The sequence below is a fragment of the Aspergillus pseudonomiae genome (assembly GCF_009193645.1).
Source record: "Aspergillus pseudonomiae strain CBS 119388 unplaced genomic scaffold BDV37scaffold_71, whole genome shotgun sequence".
Classification (NCBI taxonomy): domain Eukaryota; kingdom Fungi; phylum Ascomycota; class Eurotiomycetes; order Eurotiales; family Aspergillaceae; genus Aspergillus; species Aspergillus pseudonomiae.
This window is the reverse complement of record NW_022476063.1, coordinates 1-22,283: the sequence shown is the minus strand read 5'-3', so window position 1 is coordinate 22,283 and position 22,283 is coordinate 1. Positions and strand designations below refer to the sequence as shown.

General features: G+C 48.0%; 10 protein-coding genes and 1 non-coding gene across 11 annotated transcripts; 5 read left to right on the top strand and 6 right to left on the bottom strand.

Annotated features, from left to right (window-relative positions):
* Positions 1 to 420: 420 nt before the first annotated feature.
* On the top strand, positions 421 to 1,611 carry BDV37DRAFT_286133 (NAD(P)/FAD-dependent oxidoreductase; the record flags this gene model as incomplete). The annotated part of the gene is made up of 1 exon (XM_032087869.1): positions 421 to 1,611. The coding sequence occupies one exon, from the start codon at positions 421 to 423 to the stop codon at positions 1,609 to 1,611; it is 1,191 nt and encodes a 396-aa protein (XP_031938219.1).
* Positions 1,612 to 2,003: 392 nt separating this feature from the next.
* Positions 2,004 to 6,348, top strand: BDV37DRAFT_194180 (DNA-directed DNA polymerase delta POL3). The gene is made up of 3 exons (XM_032079724.1): positions 2,004 to 2,791; positions 2,845 to 5,024; positions 5,094 to 6,348. The coding sequence occupies exons 1-3, from the start codon at positions 2,396 to 2,398 to the stop codon at positions 5,830 to 5,832; spliced, it is 3,315 nt and encodes a 1,104-aa protein (XP_031938218.1). The 5' UTR covers positions 2,004 to 2,395; the 3' UTR covers positions 5,833 to 6,348.
* Positions 6,183 to 6,255, bottom strand: BDV37DRAFT_t174. Its single transcript has one exon. It is a non-coding gene; the product is annotated as a tRNA-Arg (tRNA).
* A 983-nt stretch (positions 6,349 to 7,331) lies between the features above and the next one.
* On the bottom strand, positions 7,332 to 7,796 carry BDV37DRAFT_256337 (uncharacterized protein). The gene has a single exon (XM_032082825.1). It carries the CDS (start codon positions 7,627 to 7,629, stop codon positions 7,366 to 7,368), a length of 264 nt encoding a protein of 87 aa, XP_031938217.1. The 5' UTR covers positions 7,630 to 7,796; the 3' UTR covers positions 7,332 to 7,365.
* A 2,614-nt stretch (positions 7,797 to 10,410) lies between these two features.
* On the bottom strand, positions 10,411 to 10,971 carry BDV37DRAFT_256336 (uncharacterized protein). The gene has a single exon (XM_032082824.1). The coding sequence runs from the start codon at positions 10,884 to 10,886 to the stop codon at positions 10,440 to 10,442; it is 447 nt and encodes a 148-aa protein (XP_031938216.1). The 5' UTR covers positions 10,887 to 10,971; the 3' UTR covers positions 10,411 to 10,439.
* Positions 10,972 to 13,749: 2,778 nt separating this feature from the next.
* Positions 13,750 to 15,186, bottom strand: BDV37DRAFT_256335 (Zn(II)2Cys6 transcription factor domain-containing protein). The gene is made up of 4 exons (XM_032082823.1): positions 15,159 to 15,186; positions 14,994 to 15,106; positions 14,627 to 14,932; positions 13,750 to 14,547 (listed from the first exon to the last, which is right to left on the bottom strand). The coding sequence occupies exons 2-4, from the start codon at positions 15,066 to 15,068 to the stop codon at positions 13,762 to 13,764; spliced, it is 1,167 nt and encodes a 388-aa protein (XP_031938215.1). The 5' UTR covers positions 15,069 to 15,106; positions 15,159 to 15,186; the 3' UTR covers positions 13,750 to 13,761.
* A 155-nt stretch (positions 15,187 to 15,341) lies between these two features.
* BDV37DRAFT_296580 (zinc-binding alcohol dehydrogenase family protein) lies at positions 15,342 to 16,436 on the top strand (the record flags this gene model as incomplete). The annotated part of the gene is made up of 1 exon (XM_032090147.1): positions 15,342 to 16,436. The coding sequence occupies one exon, from the start codon at positions 15,342 to 15,344 to the stop codon at positions 16,434 to 16,436; it is 1,095 nt and encodes a 364-aa protein (XP_031938214.1).
* A 444-nt stretch (positions 16,437 to 16,880) lies between these two features.
* On the top strand, positions 16,881 to 18,469 carry BDV37DRAFT_256333 (uncharacterized protein). Its single transcript, XM_032082822.1, has 3 exons — positions 16,881 to 17,216; positions 17,346 to 17,352; positions 17,412 to 18,469. Exons 1-3 carry the CDS (start codon positions 17,100 to 17,102, stop codon positions 18,026 to 18,028), a joined length of 741 nt encoding a protein of 246 aa, XP_031938213.1. The 5' UTR covers positions 16,881 to 17,099; the 3' UTR covers positions 18,029 to 18,469.
* A 452-nt stretch (positions 18,470 to 18,921) lies between these two features.
* Positions 18,922 to 19,740, top strand: BDV37DRAFT_286127 (uncharacterized protein; the record flags this gene model as incomplete). Its single annotated transcript, XM_032087868.1, has 3 exons — positions 18,922 to 19,071; positions 19,126 to 19,602; positions 19,657 to 19,740. The coding sequence occupies 3 exons, from the start codon at positions 18,922 to 18,924 to the stop codon at positions 19,738 to 19,740; spliced, it is 711 nt and encodes a 236-aa protein (XP_031938212.1).
* A 26-nt stretch (positions 19,741 to 19,766) lies between these two features.
* On the bottom strand, positions 19,767 to 20,908 carry BDV37DRAFT_256330 (uncharacterized protein). The gene has a single exon (XM_032082821.1). The coding sequence runs from the start codon at positions 20,001 to 20,003 to the stop codon at positions 19,773 to 19,775; it is 231 nt and encodes a 76-aa protein (XP_031938211.1). The 5' UTR covers positions 20,004 to 20,908; the 3' UTR covers positions 19,767 to 19,772.
* A 222-nt stretch (positions 20,909 to 21,130) lies between these two features.
* Positions 21,131 to 22,247, bottom strand: BDV37DRAFT_256329 (uncharacterized protein). Its single transcript, XM_032082820.1, has one exon. The coding sequence runs from the start codon at positions 22,156 to 22,158 to the stop codon at positions 21,592 to 21,594; it is 567 nt and encodes a 188-aa protein (XP_031938210.1). The 5' UTR covers positions 22,159 to 22,247; the 3' UTR covers positions 21,131 to 21,591.
* Between the last annotated feature and the right edge of the window lie 36 nt (positions 22,248 to 22,283).

Genomic DNA, 22,283 nt, shown 5'->3' with positions numbered 1-22,283 from the left:
ATTCAAAGTCCCTCCCAAAAGTGGACACCCGCCACGCTGCCTTAGGCCGCCATCTCTGCCTTTCCACCCCACATTTTGGCTACATATACCTGGGATCGGGATAAAGGAGGTTTATTTTGTTCGGTTTTGTGAATGTACCTACTACATAGACAGACGTCATATCCTTCTTTACGGCGTATATTCGGCAATCTCCGGCACCTCCCCCGCGTACTACCGGTGTCACGGTGATTCTACATAAACAGATATATATAGTTCATGGCCTGATTCTGTTCGGGATACGAGACACCAAGAGAACCACCCCACCCATTTCTAAGTTACAACGTGATCACCGATTAGTATTTAATCGACATGCATGACCTCCAGAATACTTTCTCCTTGTGCTTTCGAGGTCAAAATCCCCAATACCTGCAGCAAGACACGATGGAATCCTCAAAGACCACGTCTGATATTGCCATTGTTGGTGGAGGAATCGTGGGGTCCGCGCTGGCCTATTTCTTATCCCAGACTGACAAGAAAGTGGTTCTTATCGATCGGTCGTTTTCACAGTTGAACGGCTCGACAGGTTATGCTCCCGGCCTTGTTGGTCAATTCAATGAATCTGAGGTTCTTACCCGCCTTGCCATGGACACTGTGAGAGAATACACGAAGGTACCCGGCGGATTCGATGCTGTTGGAGGTCTTGAGATTGCTACCAGCTGTGAAGGCGTCGACCGATTAAGGTCGAGATGTGAGTTGGCTAAGAGAGCTGGACTCCGTGCCGAATTGATATCCTCCGGGCAGGCAGTTAGCTTAGCCCCAGACCTAGTCAATGACGATCACCAAATAGCTTTGTACTTTCCTGGTGATGGGGCTGCGGATGCTATCAGAATAACCTCGTTCTATCAGAAAAACGCACAAGCCAAGGGCGTCGAACTCATCGAAGCAGAAGTTACCGAAGTCCAACAGGCCAATGGCTGCGTGAATGGTGTGATGACCACATCAGGGCTCATCCCGGCAAAGAAAGTCATTATTGCCACGGGAATTTGGGCAAGTAACCTTTGCAAGTTCGACATTCCAATTCCAGTGGTACCTGTCGCGCATCCATACATGTATGGCGAGCATCACACGCCAAAATTACGCAAGGCGCCTTGGGTGAGATGGCCACAGCATCATGTATACGCCCGTGATCATGGTACTTTCTTCGGCTTGGGCTCTTATGATCATGCCCCAGCTCTCAATGAACCGAGGGACACTGCTATTGGTGACTGGATCGGGCAGTTTGATGAGACATTAAGCCGTGCTATGCGTTTTATACCGGAGGAGACGAAGTTCGTTCCGAGAGAGCGATTCAACGGTATCTTCTCAATGACACCCGACAATATGCCGTTGGTAGGAAGTATCCCCTCTACCGAGGGTCTGTACATGGCAGCGGCGGTGTGGGTTACCCACGCAGCTGGAGCAGCGAAGTTCTTGGCTCAATTCCTTGAAGAACAGCCCGTCGATGATGTGATTAGGCGAGCACTGGATCCTAGCAGATTCCAAGGAAGAGATATGGCAACCTTGACACAGAAATCTCTGAATGGTTACAACAATATCTATAAGACAGAGGAGAGCGGAGCACCCAAGGTATAACTTCTGGGGGAAACGCTGTTTATCAGTCAAGTTGGTGATAGCTGGACATGAGGCGCGGTCTTTTTTATAGCATCTTAACAATTATGGCGGGCCTGTTGTAATTTATTTCTCAAGATGAAGCATGGTTTGTAACCCAAAGGTTATACCCTCATGTGTTGCACTTCTCAGCTCTATATATTGATCTCGTTTAAATAAGATACCAATAACCTTGCCGTTCGAATATCGCTACTTGTTTGCCCGGATATTTTATGAGTAACACCACTTAGTATAGACTATCGAGTGCGCACCTACAAGAGTACGTAGTGATTTCCCGGAGAACAAGTCTCACCAAGTTCTATACGAATTGAAATCCTTCATGTTTTACTCCGAACTGGAGAGGAAACTACGAGGCGGACGCTTATGACGTCATCGGACTAAGCACAATTGCACGGCCTTGTGAATTTTGGTGGCAGTGTTAATCTAGGGGGAAAGATATACAGAGTATCAAAGGAATATATAGAAAGAGAAGGAAAAAGCAAATAGTATTCCTTACCCTGGACTTTCGTACTCCGTAATGCTACCCTAGTTGGGAGGAATAGGGATAATGGCTATCACCACGTGACTTTCGTCAACGCGTCACGTCCGGCGCGAACAAGACACGACCTGCATGAATGGAGCATAATTGCCCGCGACTCCGCCTAGAGTGCTTCCATGGATTAGTTCTCACGACTCGCCAACCCTACTTCACATAGGTTGCATTGTTGATAGTATCGGCCTACTGCGGCGGTTTTATGATCTTTCCGTCATGCCCGAAGCTGTCGCGACGCCCCAGAAGCGGGTTCTGGGAGATGCATCGAATAATCCGCGCGGTATCCTGAAATCCCCAGACGCGAGCAAGAAACGGAAAATCGACAGCAAACCACCCGCGAGAGTCAATGCGCCCGTTAAAAATGGCCAACGCAAAGTGCCGGGCTCAAGTCAGTTACAGAAGAGTCAGTTCGAGGAGGAGGTGCTTGAGAAATTGACACAGGACATCAATGACTTGAAGGATAGCAATGCGGAGAAGGACCAACAATGGGAGCGGCCTCCGCTTGGCGAGTTTGACCCTACGAAGGAGAGTGTCTGCTTCCAACAGATTGATGCCGAAGAAGGAACGCTCATGGGTGGCAAACCGGCCATTAGACTGTTTGGAGTCACAGAGGTATTGTCTGCGCGGTGTCAATTATCTGCGAATTGCTCTAACGTCCCGTACAGGCTGGCCAATCCGTCTTGCTGCATGTAACCGGCTTCCAACATTACCTCTATATCGCCGCTCCTGTGAACTTTACGAAAGAAGACTGCGACCCGTATCGGGCTTTCCTGGAAAGTAGAATCGGTAATTTCCAGACGATGATCCAGTCGGTTCAAGTGACTCTGAGAGAGAACATCTATGGCTATCAAGGGAATCAAAAGAGTTGGTACCTGAAGATCACCGTCACTGAGCCGAAGTTTATCAGCAAATTGCGAGGCGCGTTGGAGAACGGGGGCCAAAGCATGAACTACAAAGGTCTTTGGACTGGCATTGAAAAGATTGCCACCTTTGACAATATCCAATATCTTTTGAGGTTTATGATTGATACAAATATCTCCGGCATGTCCTGGGTAGAAGCTAAGGCGGGAAAGTACCGACTTCTTCACCAAAAAGAAAAACACTCCAATTGCCAGATCGAAGCCGTTGTCGATTATCGCGACCTGATTGCCCACCCACCTAATGGGGAATGGGCAAAAATGGCGCCGCTCCGTATATTATCCTTCGATATCGAGTGTGCTGGACGAAAGGGTATCTTTCCAGAACCAAACCAAGATCCTGTCATCCAGATCGCCAACGTCGTGACTCGCTATGGAGAGTCAAAGCCTTTCATCCGAAATGTATTTGTTTTGGATACGTGTAGCCTGATTGTCAATACCCAGATCTTGGAGTTTGAAAAAGAAGAGAAAATGCTGATGGCTTGGCGCGATTTCGTGGAGAAAGTCGACCCTGACGTGATTATTGGATATAACATTGCCAACTTCGATTTCCCTTATCTTCTGGATCGAGCGAAGCATTTGAAGTGCACTGGATTCCCTTACTGGACTAGGTTGAACGGCGTTATGACTCAGGCTAAAGAAACAAGCTTCTCTAGTAAACAGATGGGCAACCGTGATACAAAGGCGACCAATACCAACGGAAGAATCCAGCTTGACCTTTTGCAACTAGTCCAAAGAGATCATCAGCTGAGAAGTTATACATTGAACTCTGTGTCTTACGAGTTTCTGGGTGAACAGAAGGAAGATGTTCACCACACAATGATCACTGAGTTGCATAACGGAACGCCCGACTCAAGGCGACGTCTTGCCGTGTACTGTCTTAAGGACGCATACCTCCCTCAGAGATTAATGGACAAGCTCATGTGCCTCGTTAATTATACAGAGATGGCAAGAGTAACGGGTGTTCCGTTCAATTTCCTTTTATCACGCGGTCAACAAGTCAAATTCATGAGTCAGTTATTCCGGAAGGCCCTGGAACAACAACTGGTTATTCCAAATAATACTCCAGAAAGTGAACAGGAATACGAAGGTGCTACTGTCATTGAACCGGTTCGAGGCTACTATAGTGTTCCTATTGCAACTCTGGATTTTGCTTCCCTATACCCCTCCATTATCCAAGCCCACAATCTATGCTACACAACACTATTGAACAAGAAGGCCGTTGAAAAGTACAATCTGAAGAAGGATGAGGACTACATCGTGACGCCTAATGGAGACTTGTTCTGCACAACGAAGGTCCGCAAGGGTCTCTTATCTCAGATCTTAGAAGAACTGCTTTCCGCAAGAAAGCGAGCGAAGAAGGAGTTGGCGAGTGAAACAGATCCTTTCAAGAAGGCTGTCTTGAACGGAAGACAGCTCGCCCTTAAGATCAGCGCTAACAGTGTTTACGGTCTCACGGGTGCAACAGTTGGAAAATTGCCATGTTTACCTATTGCAAGTAGCACAACCAGTTACGGTCGTCAAATGATCGAAAAAACGAAGCAGGAAGTGGAAGCACGATACACCATTGCGAATGGCTATTCCCACGACGCAAAAGTTATTTATGGTGATACCGACTCCGTCATGGTCAAATTTGGTGTCACGGAGCTAGCGGACGCCATGAAGCTTGGACAGGAGGCTTCGGAATACGTCTCCTCGAAATTCCTGAAGCCAATCAAGCTCGAGTTCGAAAAGGTGTATTTCCCGTACCTCCTCATCAACAAGAAGAGATATGCTGGCTTATACTGGACGAAAACCGAAAAGTATGATAAGATGGACACCAAAGGTATCGAGACTGTTCGTCGTGACAACTGTTTACTGGTGCAAAATGTCATTGAGACAGTGCTGCACAAGATCTTGATTGACAGAGACGTTGACGGCGCCCAAGAGTGAGTCTCCATACTTAGCGTTCCTTAGTCTGTAGCGTTATCATATCATAACAACTAACGTGCCTCTAGGTATGTCAAGGAAACGATTTCAGACCTTTTACAAAACAAGGTCGACATGTCGAAGCTTGTGATCACAAAGGCTCTTTCTAAGTCCGACTATGCAGCCAAGCAGGCACACGTAGAACTTGCTGAGCGTATGAAAAAACGTGATGCGGGTTCTGCGCCTACCCTTGGCGATCGTGTTGCGTACGTTATTGTCAAGGGTGCTGGTGGCTCAAAGAACTACGAGAAGTCTGAGGACCCTATTTACGTTCTTGAGAATAATCTCCCTATCGACACCAAGTATTACCTGGACAATCAACTTGCAAACCCTCTCGGCCGTATCTTCGAGCCCATTCTCGGAGAGAAAAGAGCTGGACAGCTTCTTACCGGCGAGCACACACGGTCCATCTCAGTAGCCGCACCAACTATGGGTGGGCTTATGAAGTTTGCGAAGAAAACCGCCACCTGCATGGGGTGCAAGAAACCCCTTTCTGGCAAGGCTGAAATGGCCGGTGCTGTGTGCGAGCACTGTCAGCCGCGGCTTGGCGAGCTGTATACGAGATCGTTGACGAAAGTGTCCGATCTCGAGGTCCGGTTCGGGCGGTTGTGGACCCAATGCCAGCGCTGCCAGGGCAGTTTGCATTGCGAAGTCATCTGCTCGTCCAGGGACTGTCCGATCTTCTATATGCGTATGAAAGCAAAGAAGGACGTGGAAGATGCACAAAAGGAGCTCTCTCGGTTTGATTTCGACGCCGGAGCGTGGTAAACCCCGTATTTCTGGGTATGGTTAGCGCGGCTTGTACAAGTATTAAGACTCCTTTGCTTATTTCTCGGGGTCGATTGATTTTTATGGCGTCTTGGGCAACTAGCATGGATAACGATGGAACCAATCCGGACTGGAGGATTGTGTCTAGATACCAAATAATGAGAATATTCGCACATATGTACACCTGTACCGGGACTTTTAGACCGCTCTCTTTCCACTTCAGTGCTCTGAACATGAGCACCCTGTGCAGGGTGGCTCTGCAAAAACCTATTTCAGTCTCTGCGACTAGGAAACTGGTCCGCGAAGACAGGCTCGTTCGGCATCACAATCCACGGACAAAAAGAAGGATCCGACCGAGACGAGACTCGAACTCGCAAACCTTTGGTACCGGAAACCAACGCGCTACCATTGCGCCACTCGGCCGACCGCTGCCAAGGTGAAGAGAGATTTCGGACTCCGTCAAATGGATGTCTTCGAGGCCATGTCCCAAAGATACGCCCAGTTAGTGACTGTTTCCCGGTATCAGAATCAATTTACTAGCATACGTGGAAGAACAAAATCCTCAACGATATCTCCTGGGAATTCTTCGATGGCGTCATTCACTTTGCTCATTTGATCAGAACTCCAAGAAGCGAAATCATCGAAATATGATAAGGCAACTCTGAGATCGAAGCCATCTCAAATTTCAGTCTCTGGATATGTACCACTAGTGGAGGACTGCTTAGCGGCGGGATGATCCGTAGTGCCGATCAATTTTCTACTGCATCCAACATTCCCTGCGAGGGAGAGACTAAGGTTATGGTCAAGCATCCGGAAAAAAACCAAAGTATTGTCTGTCAATTACCCACCGGACGGCTGCACAGGTCTCGAATGCGAGTAAGACTCGCAGGAGGCCCTGCATTTTACCTGCATCGGAAAAGATCGACATCAGACAGCCAAAAGTAGCTCGCTGTGTGTAGGTGAGAACGAGGCCTGCGCGATAGATTATTCCCCGGCATATCTCTTGATCCACTGGATGGTGGGCCACGCACTATGCCATCGTGCCTGAATACTACAAGTATTTATGTATTCTTCTTGACTTCTCCAACGGAGATTAATTCCGATATATGTATGTATTCACTTCCACGGTGGGTTTCCAAAAGAGGGAGTCTATGCTTTTTGCACTTCCACTCCAGTGACAAGGAGCACTTGGAAATAAACTGTCATATTTCAGAAGACTCACCGCCACCATTCCGCAAAGCATCTGGTGCTCTAATGTTAATCCCGCATAGGGCACGATGCTCTATCACAGCCAGTTGATTGTTGGTTCTCCTCACGTACATTTAGATTCAATAACTAGCCTTTCCGTATACTGGCTAACCGCCTGCACGAGAACTAAGTCAACGTCGATGGAATCCAGACTTTCACCGGGCATGACCGACGTAATTAATCTGCGTGAAGGAACGTATCCTCACTAGACATATTAGTTTATACCAAAAAAGACCCTTTACTTCTCTTTCAATTCTCATGTTTGACCTAGCCAGGCATATTCTTTTAAGGTTCAATTTGTCCTCGACGCTGACATCGGGCCGACACCACAGCGTGCGAAGACGGACTAAATCTCTTGTCAAAAGTGATTTGTGATGCTGTTAACTTGCATGGACTGTGACACGTATTACAGCAGATATATGCATGCATGCATGCATGACGAATAATGGATCTTCGTAATTTCGTTGGCCCACATCTACAACTCCCCACATGGGCAAAGGATAACCCGCATAGACCCATAGAAGCATCCAGTGACTCGCCCTTCACCATAATTTACGTTGTCGTAGGATTTCAATCTTCACGGGTATATAAAAGGAGAAAGTATCAGTCGTATCCTTGAGCCATTCTAACCTAACTTGAATACGAAATAATTATCACACCGGCACGCCCAGAGGTTTCCAAAAGACTCCGTAAGAGCCCAACATGGCAGCAGATAGTAAGTGAATCCAGCCACGCTCGGTGTACTTGTACATTTTGTTTTAAAATATTTTTCTCGACTTAATGATCATGACAGACAGCGAGGATTTTTCCCTTGTGTCCTTTGAATTCCAGATAGAAGGCGAGGAACCTATTGTCCGCGACATCTCCACCCCAGAAGCCAGGAAGGAAGCAAAAGAAAAGCCCCTTCGATGTTAAGGATGGCTCACTATATAAGATTGTGGTCAAATTCCGCATAGAAAATGTCACTATCTCTGGATTGATATGCACCTCTGATATCTCCAGACACGCAATTCGGGTTGATACAATCCGCCATATGCTAGTAAGTATAACGCCAGAAGTGTTAAACAGGGGCAAAGACTTGTCAGGGAAATCCACAGGGCTCATTCGGTCCAGATTCTGAGCTGCGCACTGTCAGCCTCCCACGTAAGTACTTTAATCTTAATAAGTGCACACATCCTAAGGCTAATCCTTCCCCCAAGGCAATGACTGGGAGGAAGCTCCCGTGGGGAAAATGGCTCATGGAAGTTATCTCAATCGACTTACCTTTTTTGATGATGACAGGGTAGAGCGTGGTAGATTTGAGTTTACTTACAACATTGTGGCTAAGTCGTAGCTGGAGCTAATTGTCAGTCTTATTCCATGATATGCTTACCCTCGAGCTCGAGATTCTAGTATCCATATTCTATACTGAAACCTTACAGCTTTCATAAATTATCCATCTGTGTACAGGTCTTGCATTATTTGCACATAGTTTAGCTAATGCCCTCCTTTGGCCTGTTGATCGGGCACTGGCATACGGAAATTCCCCAACGATAAAATTGACCAAAATTGAAGTTTTCCAAAGCTCCACTACGACTAGATTTGACGCTGAAGTCGGGAAGCGTATCTCTAAAACCTAGAAAATCGCCAGACACCAAAAGAAGCCCAATATCTGTGCTTTTGCCGCGTGAATTTAATGTTCCTTATCAATGGTTTCGAGCATGTATCCACGGCAGACCTACTGTTCCTTCTCCTCCAGCTCCCACTATAAAGATTCTTGATGTCATACAAGAAAAGGTCCTGGCCCGTTAGATCTGTCAGTTTGATTCTCTACATACTGCACCTGCTCCGTACACCAATGATGATAGAACACAGAGTTCGCTAGCATTTCTACGGACCGAGTCTGAGTAGCCCTAAAGTAGTTCACAAGCAAGTGAGTCGCAGCCCGCGGTAATGTGATCGTTCTTGGAACAGTACGGGAACAGAGCCCACGAATTCTGGCATAATCTGGGACCTGATTCGCACAAGTCATAGGCCCAACTGGCGGAGTCAATCTCCTTGTCAGAGGGATCAGTCGACTCCTCACCCAACTCCTCACTCGACCCGAGAGCAGCAAACGTAGTGGTATTCATGGTATGATCATTTCTTTAAACATGATTATTCTTTTAGAAGAAAAATCCCAGGCTGAAGGAATAAAACCCAATCAATACACATGCGTGCCTGTCCTGCTCAACACTATGATCCCCGTGTCCTGATACACCATTCTCCTGAGTAGAATAAAAGCTTTGCCGGAGGCCCAAGAGATATATTAACCCAACATATGTATGCCCGATACACACCGGCATACGTGGTATCGGCTCGGCATACCGCTGCCGTAGCCACGGGTATGGGATTCGGCATGCCATAGTGCAATATCTGACCAGAGCCACACGTCACAGGGCCATGGAAAGTTGTTACTGCTCCACTATTCTTCTACCTCGAAGTGTTAAGGAGGGTGAACTGGGTGAAGACAAGACTAGCGAACTGGATAGCAATAAATTTAAAAAAGAAAACATACAACAGGAGGGATTCGCTGGTGGTCACCCACCCAACTACTAACCTCCCGGCGTGTGGCTTAAGTACGGCTGAGCGGACGGGAAGCCCTGTTCTCCACACCCTATGGTCGTATGTACTAGTTTTTGAGCTAAATGAGAATATCAGTGACACGAATACTATCTTTTTAGTAGCCATGCTGGGACGGATCGAGGCCACAAGTTATATAGTGAACGGTTCTTGTGCACTTGCCTAATACGGGTGCCGTCGCTTTTGTAAGGATATTACGTGAGTGATCCGTAAGCGCTCTGGGTTATATATTGAATGCTCTCTGAATATACATCTACCACTCTGGCTACTCCCGGAGTAATTAGACTAGCTTCTAGTTTTCTCTTTAATTGATCCAGGAGTAGTTTATATTATTAGCTCAATTTTATAATTAGGTATTTATATAAATTATACAGTAATAGGGTAACCTAATATTTACACTGTTTAAGACCCAATTGGAGGTCTATAGATAGCCTAACCTCATCTTTCTTCAACCGAACTTAGACTCTGTGCGAGGTGGGCATAGTATAGCAGTATCCGATGGATCAAGAATGCAGATCGTCGCGAGATGGTTGTGACAGGGCAACGTTGCCATGATAGGGAACCAGGGTATGCTCTCCAGACCATTCGCAACCGATTGATTAACAAAATCCTTGGTCATGCAGCAGTAAAAGAAAGCCCTTCGGAGATGAATTATTGGTATGTAGACAAAGAGGCTCCAGTGCAAATGTGGAGCTATTAATTGAGACAAACACAATCTAGGCGAAGCGCCTGTTGACACACACATAGGGAACGCTCCCTCAAAACCTCGGGTTGTCCTTCTTTTGTTCTTCCTCCACGAAAGAGCGAAATTTAGCCTCCTCTTCTGGCGACACCCACACATCCCTTCCGAGATCGCGATGCATCTGATTGAAATACTCGCACATTTCACCCTGCGACTTGCTGGTCTTGCAAACAACTGTCATCGAGTAGGGGCTGCCGTTGATACTTTCGATTGTATAGGCCTTTTGTTTAACGTGTTCGGCAATAGCAAGAAGCACTTCGTCGATAGTAGCGCAAAAGCTGGCACTACATTTCCGAAAGCTTGACCCAATATCAAGATTAACCCAGATTGTCTGTACCGAGGGAGGGCCGGAGTAACAGGGAATTTCTCCGGCTTCTTCTATTTCACCTGTATTCGGGTTTTTGAACTTTCCATCCACTATTGGAACTCGGTGCCCAGGATGCCAGTCCACCATGTACTTCATTTTCGCTGAGGTCGTGTTCCAGGCTGCAGCTTAATAATGGATATAATAGCATGAGATGAGTGGGGAGGAAAACAAAGGGGTGGGAAAATTGGGGGCAAACATGGAAAAGATGGGAAGGAGGAAGGTAAGAGAGCGAGAGGACTAGAGAGAGGGGTAGAAATTGACAAAATCACGCATGACGTGAGGGTTCAAACATTCGGCCCAATTGCCATCTTTCATTAATGCAGCTATCTACAGGGATAATCGCCTGGTTTGGTGGCTCAACAGGAATCCAGTCCAAGAAGGGCTCCCAAAGTGGGTCGAGCTAGGCTCATGAGTTGTCGGAAACTTCATCGCCAAGTATATGCGGCTCTATACCCTGTATACCGAGTGTCCAGGCCGTTGGATGGGATATGATATTAAGTAATACATACAACTCTACAGTTACATTGCTTAACATCCTAGCTACAGGCGGCAAAATTCCGAGGGGTCTTCCGTAGCGGGAAGATTATGAGAGGAGAATCAAAAGAACACTGAGATGAGGTATAAATAGTACTTGCAAGGACATCTCAAGAAGTGCCATGCTTTCCAAATTATGGGCACCGAAGATGATGCATGGGTTCTTGGATCTGATTGGTCTAGATGGGAGCGCTGATGTTCTTCATCCCTTCATGATGAACTGCAAAGTGTTGCATTTAGTGGCAGTCAGGGTGTCGCCCACATCAAAGGCGATATGTCTCAACCTGAGGTCGGACATGCTTTTGAAGCTACCTTGGAGGCGTACAAGGGCCAGCTTCAGATGCTGAAAGGCTTCACAGACGCAGACTGGGGTGGATGTCGCGAGAGAAGACGATCAACGGCTGGATATCTCTTCAACATTGGGAGATCTGCCGGTAACTCGAACAGTTCTTCAACGACATCAGCTACACCGATAGCTGTGTTGAGAATGATATATGGTAAATCCCGATGGGTACAAGATGTGGCAATTTATCAAGCCTCTCCAGTTCCCCAGGTAAAGCAAAAGAAATAGCAGGGGAATACATCTCGACTATGGGCTAGAGGTAAGATTGTTCTGTTTGTAAATATGATTGATAAAATTTAGAGATGGAACTCTGAGTGCCTGTGAAGCGTACATCGGAGTCTAACTTCGTCGCTCTTAAACCCCTCATCGACTTCTTTACAGAAAATTGGTGTTTTTATTATCGTAAATTGAGTACCGAGACGAATAATATCTTATACACAACGAAGAGGAATGGCTGTGGCGAAGTTCTAGGAGCTGGAAGAGGAGCTTTGACTCGCAGGCACATTTCTTCATTGTATACACGAATTTCAATCCCAGTTGGTCATCATATTATTTATCGAACGACTGTCCACTGTCACTGTGGTTGCCTCGATGCAGCGATTACCCCCTTTCCCGGTTGATATGAATCGGTGATACAGAAAGAAGATTTCTCATCAGCAAATCAAGGAAAATGGAGTGATTTTGAACCAAGCCCTATCTTCAGATCCCAGAAACCCCTTAGTAGGTCAAACAAACCCGTTGCAACTCTCTCACACTTATCCTGAACCCTTTGCTCCTTCTAGAACGAACACAGAAGTGGACGAATATAGATACGAGTAAGCTAAGAGCCTATCAACCCATCGTTAGATTGCCCCCGACTTGATGTAAAATCAACTCACTCAAATATCCAACCCCGACCTGGGAATGCTTCGTAACACTCGGTAGCCTAGGCCTACCAACATTCCAACGAAGCGCATATATGAATCTTGCTGCGATGTCGCTAACCACCACGATCAGCGATCCCCAACCCAGATAGTGTATATGATAACTGATCATCTTGATACGCCAAGTGCCATTTGGCTGTAGCCTTCTCGTCGGGCTTTCTGCAGATCCGTACCATCTTTTACTCATGCGCACTTGATATAACCAGACACCGCCGATTTTAGGTGGCAAAAGAATGTATATTTGTTGAAATTGGTTTGGACTGCGAAGATCAGGAGCATGGTTCAAGGATTCGGGGACAAAATGTCACAAAAGGAAAAGGCCAACTGGGGGTTTGATGTGGCGAAACGCTGGTGCGTAGGCTGTGGTACCAATTCAACCCGCCTCCAAGCACCCATTGATCTGCGGCAGGTAACCACATTTAACTCCTGGTGTGGCCCAGAATGGTATGCTGTTATCTGTTTGCAACCCCTACCGGTGGGCGCTGAATGAAAGAAGGAAGGAGAGGCACGTAAGGGATAGGTCGCGGGGGGACTGGGAAAAGAAAGCGTGAGTGTACAAGAGGTATATCTGATTTCAAACATCACTGTAGCGCTGTGGCCTGGGTATCTCGAGTCATGTCTGAGAAATAGAAAGCTTCGTCTTGGCGAGAAATGGTTGCCTGGATGATAAGACAAGGCTTATAAGAAAACCGGTTCATCAGGTCAGATTAAATTGATGGATACGACCTGTGGGGCTGGCCAGGTCAATAACGTAGGCAACAAGAAAGTAAAACTCAAGTGGTAGCCAGATATAGAACACTCACCCTAAGTCGATAGTCACTGTTGTTTCAACTTTTTAGAGGGCTAAAGGCCATTATACTTACTGACCACGCGTAGTATGTGCCTTAAGTACGGCTGAGCGGACGGGAAGCCCTGTTCTCCACACCCTACGGTCGTATGTACTAGTTGCCGAGTTGAATAGAATTATCAGTGACATAAATATTATCTCTTGACAGTCATGCCTGGAACCGGACGGGTCGAGGCCAAAAGTTATAGGACCATAGAATACTGTTCTACCCGGCAGTGTGGCGCCGCTCAAGCACCAAAATAGTAGGGATTTAAATAACGTTTGTTGTAGTCCTCCATATTAAAAGTCTGGAAAGTAAGAGAAGCCGAAACTTGGAGATCCTAGCTAATTCCACCTGTCGGTGAGAGCCCCGCCTGCAAGGAATGCCTGTAGCGCAGCATTCCCTTTATGGTATAGCCGGAGGTATAAGCAAATGGAAGGGCATTCCACTCTAGCTCTGAGTTCAATCCACCATATACTGCGACTCGCTTTGAGGTACCATAGATACAGCAACAAAAGCGCCACAGCATCCCTTTTCCGGAGCAAGTCTTCAAAAGGGCCATCGATACTGCGCGTGAAGAGTTGAGTTTGCCCTGTTGTGACCTCACTATCTGGCAGGTCCAGAATCTGAGATAATGCGTGCGCGGCATCGAAATACGGGTTATTGTTCGCTGTAGATGAGTCGTTGAGGAGACATATGGCAACCAAAGCCCTCGGTATTCCGTCTATACCCCTCTCTGGTAAGGGTGCCTGCATCTGTGAAAAAGTCGCGGCCATAACCCGGAAGAGACTATCCGGTCGTAGTGGGTTCACTATGGGCCACAGGGACATTTTACTTTTGCTCATACGTACCCAGTCCAAAGCGGAGTGGTCAGAGGACTTTAAAGGCCATGATTCTTCTGGAGTGCGTGCATCAGGGGACGAGAAGCTCAATATAGCCAGCGCAGCGGCGGTGCCCCAAATTGGGTCCTTATCTTTCGCTTCAATTGGCGCCCTTAACCGTTGGTTGAGAAGAGCTGTGCTTTGAGACCAGTGGTAGCACTCTTCTAGACTGCGACGAGCGCCTGAGCTATTCAGATGGCGGTCATATGTAAGTGATACAGCTATAGAGGCGTGCATTAGAAAAGGGTACTGTATGCGATGTGTTAGTCGAGCCTAGGCCGATCAGATGTAATCCCTGGGGTAACAGAATCAATGTAATAATACTTACGGCGAAGGCTAGTCTCAGGAGCTTGCAATTAACGTGTACCAGATTAGGGTCGTCCGGGATAGTAAGACTTCGTCCATAATACCGGGTGATGAAATCTTGACACCTTGCATTCAACTGATAGGTCGTGGATTCATCAGACGTCCAGACAGAACTAGAGACCGGGGGTCGAAGCTCCGCTTTTCCTCGAACCACCAATGGTCTCCCTGCGTCAGCGGTGGTGGGTTGTAAGTCGGGGATATTAGACATGTAGTTGCATAGTACCCCATATGAACTACATCTCTTGCAGTGTGGTTTGGCTTCGTCGCACTAAGAGGCAAGGAAATCAACCTGTTCAGCCAAGCGCTAGTCGAGGAAAAGCCACACTGACCTTGAGCTTTCTGAGCTTGCAATTTCGGCAACCAAATCTCGACCTCCGCCCAGTCCTACGCTCTCGAACCTCCATAGTTGGTGGATCAACATACTCCTGTGCGGGTTTAATGGCTTCAATGGATTCAGTTGAGTCAATGGGAGGACATTAGTTCCATACGCTAACCTCTTTTGAAAACCACGCTAGCTCTGCCTCGGATGCAGAGGACTCTGATTGGCTACGAGCATCTATAGCCACTCAAGTCATCACTCCGTCCAAGACTACTATAAGAAGAAGCTCATTCCTCAAGGTCCTACATCAGATTCATGAAACCTTGACTTAAAAACCTCTACTTACACAAAGCTCCAAATGGCCACCCACCTCGCCGCTGTCTCCCCAGCCAAAGGCCAGCCCTTTGAAATCCGAGCCCGCCCTACCCCAAAGCCAGGGCCAGACGAGCTCCTCATCGCAGTCAAATCTGTAGCCCTCAACCCGGCAGACACCATCATGCGTGACCAGGGTCTTTTCATACCAGCATACCCCACGGTCATTGGCTTCGATATGTCGGGGTTGATCCTGGAGGCCGGCGACAATGTCCCAGTGTCCTTCCGACCGGGTATCACCCGCGTCGCCGCCTACGCCGCTTTGGTCTGGAAATCCTGCGATCCAGACTATGGCCCATTTCAGGAGCGGTGCCTCGTCCCGTGGCAGCATGCGGTGCCCCTTCCGGACGAGGGCATGTCTTGGAACCACGCGGCAACTCTGCCTGTCGCCGTGCAGGTACCCCTTAGCGCGTGGGATGCCATGGGCATCTCCCGAGTGGGAGAGGCCCCTGCAAAGAATATTATGGAAAAAAGAGAAGCCCTCCTAATCTGGGGTGCCTCCTCAAGCGTCGGCACTATGGGCGTTCAAACGGCCCGACTCCTGCGGGAAGATGTTAACTCTTCTTTCGCAGCCGTGTATGCCACGGCTGGATCGGCGAACATGAGTTATGTAGGTTCATTGGGTGCGGACCGCGTGTTTGACCACAAAGACTCACGAGTTGTGGATGCAATCATCTCGGCGGCCAAGGAGGACGGATTAGTGATCCGGCACTGTTTTCTTGCTACCGGACAGCTGGCGCCATGTCAGGCTGTGCTTAAGACATTCCTCGGAGAACATCAAGAAGGGAACAACACTAACACGGCGAAAATTGCGTCAGCACCCGTCGTGCCCCCGGATGCGAAGGTCTTGGACGGGGTGGAGACGATATTTGTGATGCCATCGATGGTAGAAGGAGAGAGAATGGAGCAGTTTCGATACTGGATTGGGACGTGGCTGAGGGAGAACCTGGTGAAGGGGACCATCAGGCCGAGTCCGCAGCCAAGCATCGTGGGGAAGGGTTTGGGGGTTATCAATGCTGGGTTGGACAAGCTGCGCGAGGGGGTGAGTTGTACGAAGTTGGTTGTTGAGGTTGCGGAGTGATAGCATCACAGGCGTTGAGTCGGGTCACAGAACCATTAGCCTAGAATCGCCTTTTCATCGGTGGAGGGTTGTGGTGATATATATCGCTGAGATAGCAATCTAAATCTTGTCGGCAGGGTGACAGCAACGTATAGTGAGCTTCGTATATTATCAATACTATGTTGAAGTTGTATGATCGGATATAGTGAAGATACATATCTATCTACTACACGATTAGTACCACGACATTCACCTCCGATCATAACATACGTAGGGCTAGATCCAAACCAATAAATCGCTCCGGCATGATTGGCGTGCCTGAAGCTTATGCGGTAGCTTATTCTTGGCGCGGAGAAACTGAAGAATGCAACCGCCGATCAACGCGCCACAGAATTCCCCATCCTAAATTCAACTTCGATGTCGCGCGGTCCCAAATCAAAATGCCACAAACCGACGATCGTCCCTCTCTAAACCCTACCGTCGAAGAGGAAAACGAAGAACTCCATGCAGAACCCCATACAACTGAAAGTACCGCGCCGCGCAATCGAATATCATGGCCGGAGGTGCGCGAACGTTCCCCGCGTCAATGACGCACGATATTCATCATGTCGAGATCGCTAAGGAGTATGAAATTTATTACAGATCTGCGCCCAACATGAGTCCGTTCTGTCGTTACATCTGGAAATGTTGAATACGGTGCGAAACAATGCGTCTAATGGTGACGCGTTGCAAATGGTTGCTGGGATGATTGAGAAGACGAATAGGTTGATGACACAGTTTCGCGTGGTGAAGAAACACTTGGTTAGTGAAGGCTTTTTCCTTTTCTTTCCTTTTATTTCTCTGTGGGAGAGACTCTTTCACATGCCAATTTCTCTCCTTTCTGAGTCGTAATCATGATCATGCATGTATGATGCTAATGTTAGGCAATAGATTTCGAGTACGTATTGTGTTCTGAAGAATCGTTGCTACCGTTGCATGAAGGTAACCGTGTGACAGAACCAGGAAAATTTGGGGAGTCTTCAGAAAAACCAACTGCTACACCGAATGAATACCGGACGACGTCTACGTCATCTAGTCGCGACTCGTCAAAACGACGACGCAGCCATTCAAAGGAACGGAGGAAACGGTCACGAATGGAAACGGACAGTATGGAGGTGGAAAATGAAAGCACAGATACCATGCCTGTCGGGGCAGTTCAATATCAGAAGCGCAAGCGACTGGACACGGTGATGTTGGCTGACGATGAAGATGTGAGGAATGTAACGCCGGTGGCTTTGGAAACAGAGGACATCTCCGAAGAAGTCCAGCGTCGACTGGAAATCAAAGAAGAGCAAAGAAGGAAAAGGAGCTCTAAGCCGGAGAAGAGGAAACGCGACAGTATGGCGTCAACGGGTAGTACTTCTTCCCCCAACGGTATTTCAAAACCGAACAAAAAGACCAAAACCGAGAGGCCTCAGGACGGTATTATTGATGTACCATGGGACACTGGCAGGAGGAAGAAGAAGATTTTGAAGCCATTTGACTCTGAGCAGGGGTCTGACGTCGGTTCTTCGGAAGAACAACGAAGAACAAAGCGCCAGAAACGCAAGTCGGGGACTCCTCCTGTCCTGTGAAACATCATGAGTTTCGACAGACAAGACAAAGGCACTGTGCCAATTCATGACCCTCTTCTTGCAGTCAGAAAAATACGTTTGGGGATGGACTGTGCTCTTCGAGAAGCATGGCTTAGTACAAGCCTATTGTGTATAGTCATGAGGCTCAAGTGGAAGGTTTTGGTGCTAAATATAATGAGCCCCCGCGGTTGGTTCCGTGGATACTGGGTGATCACTCCAGGTTCCCCGGATTACGCCAGATTTCCTCTTTTGAAAGTATATACTTGAAATCATATTTTACCAGACAATACCAACACCGTTGCATCCCACTCTCGTCGAAAAGAACCACACATGCTCAAATGAGCAAGAGTGACGTCCGTAGGCACTCTCGTATTTAACGCTCGTCTTCTCCCCCCTGACTTTCTTTTCTCCATCTTTCCTGACTCCATTGCTGCTACTGCTACGATCTACTATCCACCATAACAACCTACTTGATTCGTTTGATAACATCTGTCTACCACTTGAACAAGCACGAGAAACGAGCGTCGAAGAGTCCAGACGAGTTTAACAACCGATATAGACCTCGACACATCATAAGCACACCACTGAACTAGTAACTTGTAACCGAACACCCAAATCGGAACGTTGCTTTCAAATATCCCCCTCAAAAAAATCATATCCACACCGCACCTCAAACAAATCTTGAATTACGCTTAAAGTTATATTTTTTTTTAACCTTTTTTCCTCACGAAGGAAAGAAAGGGATCCGTTCTTGAGAATAAGTGCGGCCAAGACTAGCAGTGACAACCTGACCTCCTAAAATTGTTATTCACCTGCTCCTTCGTTCCGATCAACTGCCTCTTCACCTGTTAGCTTTTGTTATTCATTCCATTCCCCCCCGAGTTAGCAATAAAATGGCTTTCTTCGGAGAAGGACCCGTCGTATCCCACCCGGGTCACGGCTTCGTACCCACTACCGGTGCCAATATCTGCGCCGGCAGGAGGCCACAGGATACTGGATCTGGCAATAGACGCCGGAACAGGAGACGCAACGAGGTGTCCGAGGTAAGTGGATCTCGTCTGACGATGCTTGATCATTGAGCTAACGATGGCATATAGACAAATCAAAGGTCTCGGCCCTCACCCCCCTCTGGCCCCCGTGGTTGCCGCGGAGGTAATAACCACCCTGCCAATGGAAATAACAGAGTACAGAGGCAGGGGCCCCGCCAGCCACAGGGGCCAGGGGGGCAAAACAACAGATTCACCCCTCGGAGAAGTCGACGGGGTCCCGGTCCCCAAGGGAGGGGGCCCCAGCATGGTGGCGCAAACAATGCGCCTAGACACCCGGGTCAACGCCGTGGCCCTAAGCCACGGGTGTCCCGGGATGGCGACACCATCATGCGCGACGCGCCCGCGCTTAACGTGCAGCCGGTGAGGCAGCGCGGCATCTCCAAGCCTCGCCTCCCTCCTCAGGGGGACGTGGTGATGGTCGATGTGTTCACTGCGTCCCCACCATCTGAAGTGGAGGACGTGGTGATGCTCGACGTCTTCATCACGTCCCCCTCCGTTGAACAACAATTTGCGGCACTCGCCCTTGTGAGTATCACCTTCCTGCCTCCGACTGTGACATATAAAACTAACGTATGACAGGCCGCCCCACAATTCGCCCCAAGTACAGGGGAGGAGCCTCAGGACATCGAAATGACTGAGGCCCCTCCCCTGTACTTCTTTTAAACCGACTCTCATGGAAGGCCAGGTAGCCCAAGTCACTGCTTGACGATATAAGGGCTGCCTGGCCTTCCCACATATCTTTCAATGGAGGCCAGGTAGCTCAAGTCACTGCTTGACGAAAGAAGGGCTGCCTGGCCTCCACAAACATCGACAAACAACCCTCCAAGCACCAGGCTGCCGCGACGCCCAACGCCTACACACACAAACATCAAATAACAAAAAAAGATCAAACTAACAAAACCACCAAAAAAGTGTGCTTTAAACATGCTTCTACGTGGACCACGCAACCAGCTGCTGGCGGCTCCATTGAATTAAAGGGCGCCCCAATGGCAGCCGGCCGGGCTGGATATGCCTCTCTTTTGTTAAATCTTCTACCTTCTTTGCATCAGTTTATGGCAGGCTAGCGGCAGTCATGGTGACAAACAACAAACATTGATGTCCGCAAAATCGAACAATCCCTCCGAGTCATTCAAGTCATTTCAGTTAAAACAATCTCACCACATGGCTCCCTTATCGACACAACGGACACAATGAGGTAACAGGCGGAGGAATGAATACGAGGGAAGTGGAGGATAAGGGGTAACCCACATGGCAGACGTGTTGTGGATGTCCCGCCTAGGTGTACAACCTACTCTGCATGGGTAGGTTGGGGAGGACAAAGGGGGTTTTATATTGGGGACGTTAGCGTAGACCTAGCTATAAAAGCAGGCTACGCGGGGTAGTTTAAAACAACCTTGTCTTTAAAGACAAGTTGTATTTATTAAAAAGGGGACGTTAAGAGTAACCTAGCCTTTAAAGGCAGGTTACAGTGGAGGTATTAAAGTAGACCTTGTCTTTAAAGACAGGCTACTATTTAATATCAGGGGACGTTAGAGTAGTCTAGCCCGTAAAGCAGACTACAGTGGAGGTTTTAGGTAACCTTGTCTTTAAAGACAGGTTACATTACAAAGGTAAAAGTGGCCTATATTAAAAGGTCAGCTGGAGGAAATAGAATAAGGGTTTCTTATGTTGTGCATCCTGTTCAAGGTTTTTACCTCGTACACTTAAAGTCTACGGACATGGCGAGGATGTTTCCCTTGTTCCAAGGCCCGAATGGGAGGATAGTAATTTCTTTTGTTTTATTTGGTTTTTTAAGTTTTGATTTAGAAATGGAGTTTGTTTTTTTCTCCAACTGTTGACTGAATACGTAGTGAGCCTGTAGAGTCTTGTATAGTAATCGTAGATTGTAGATTAGGGCTTGAGCTGGAAGTGATATACTTGCAGGTATATGATCCTAGCATCAAACAAACCGGTCTAAAAAAGTAGGTCACAAAGCCGAGAATTAGATGGTGATGTGCATTCTGGATTAGCTAGCCTGATCTGCTGGTAGGGTATGGCCTATAATCAATTTGTACCGCTTGCTAACAGAATAGTCTATAGATAGCTTGCCAGAGTTCTGGATTCCCCCCCTGATCATTACACTAGTGAGCCGTGACATACATTGGACGTTATGCCGAACTGATATGGACAAGACCGTTGACATAAACAACAATTGGAGGCGAACCCTCTAGCTACAACGATCAGAATGGTAGCAGACATAGGACTTACTTATATGAACGAAGGGAAGCCATCAAAGATTTAGAATATTTACAAGCTTAGATAGCAGATATACCTCTCACAATCATCCAAACCCACACCAGTGGAGCAACAATAAGCGGAGAACCAGCATGACATGTCATCCATCCCATAATATACATAGTATAAAAAGCGCGAGCCCTATCCAACGCTCCAAGAAAGTGAACCGCCAACGCCCATCCCAGATGCAAAACCCAAACAAAACATACTATACAATTTTCAATCCCCAAAACAACAAACTCACTCCTTCTTGCCCTCCTCCGCATCCTTCTTCCCCCAAGTCCACACATCCCAAATATGCTCTTTGATCAAATCCCCATATCCCTTCCCCGCATCCAACGCCTCCTGCTCCTCACGCAGCCTCCTCTCCTTCCAGCCCTCAGACTCGCCACCCATCCACACCCTCTCCATAACACCCTTATCCTGCATCTCGCGCGCCCTCAACTTCTCAATCTCCTCCGTCGTCAGCCCCCCCTCCCGCAATTGCTTCTCCCGCGCCGCGCGCATCCGCGCCTGGATCTCCAGCGCCCGCTCACTCGGCAAGCCGGACGGGACAATCGTCCGCCCGGAGGAGATCTTCGAATGCACGCGGTCGACGATGCTGCGGCCCGTGCGCTCGTGCGTGACATGGTTCGCAGAGAAGGCGAAGGCAGTGCCCAGTAGCACAGTCAGGTGGTCGAGTTTCCGGGGCGGCAGTGCGATCAGGATCGGGGATGCGACGAGAAAGGTGTAGGCGGCGTAGTTTTTGAAGCGCGCGTAGTCTTCTTCGCGGCGGGCTGGGATGTCTGTCGTTGTGGAGGTGGACATTGTGTGGTTTTCTTTGGTTTTTGTGTCGGATGTTGTAATTGACGGGGTGTGTATGGTTGTAGCGGTTGGTTTTGGTATGCGGAATGGTTTAAGTGCTGTACTTGCTTTTTTTTTTTTTTTTTTTT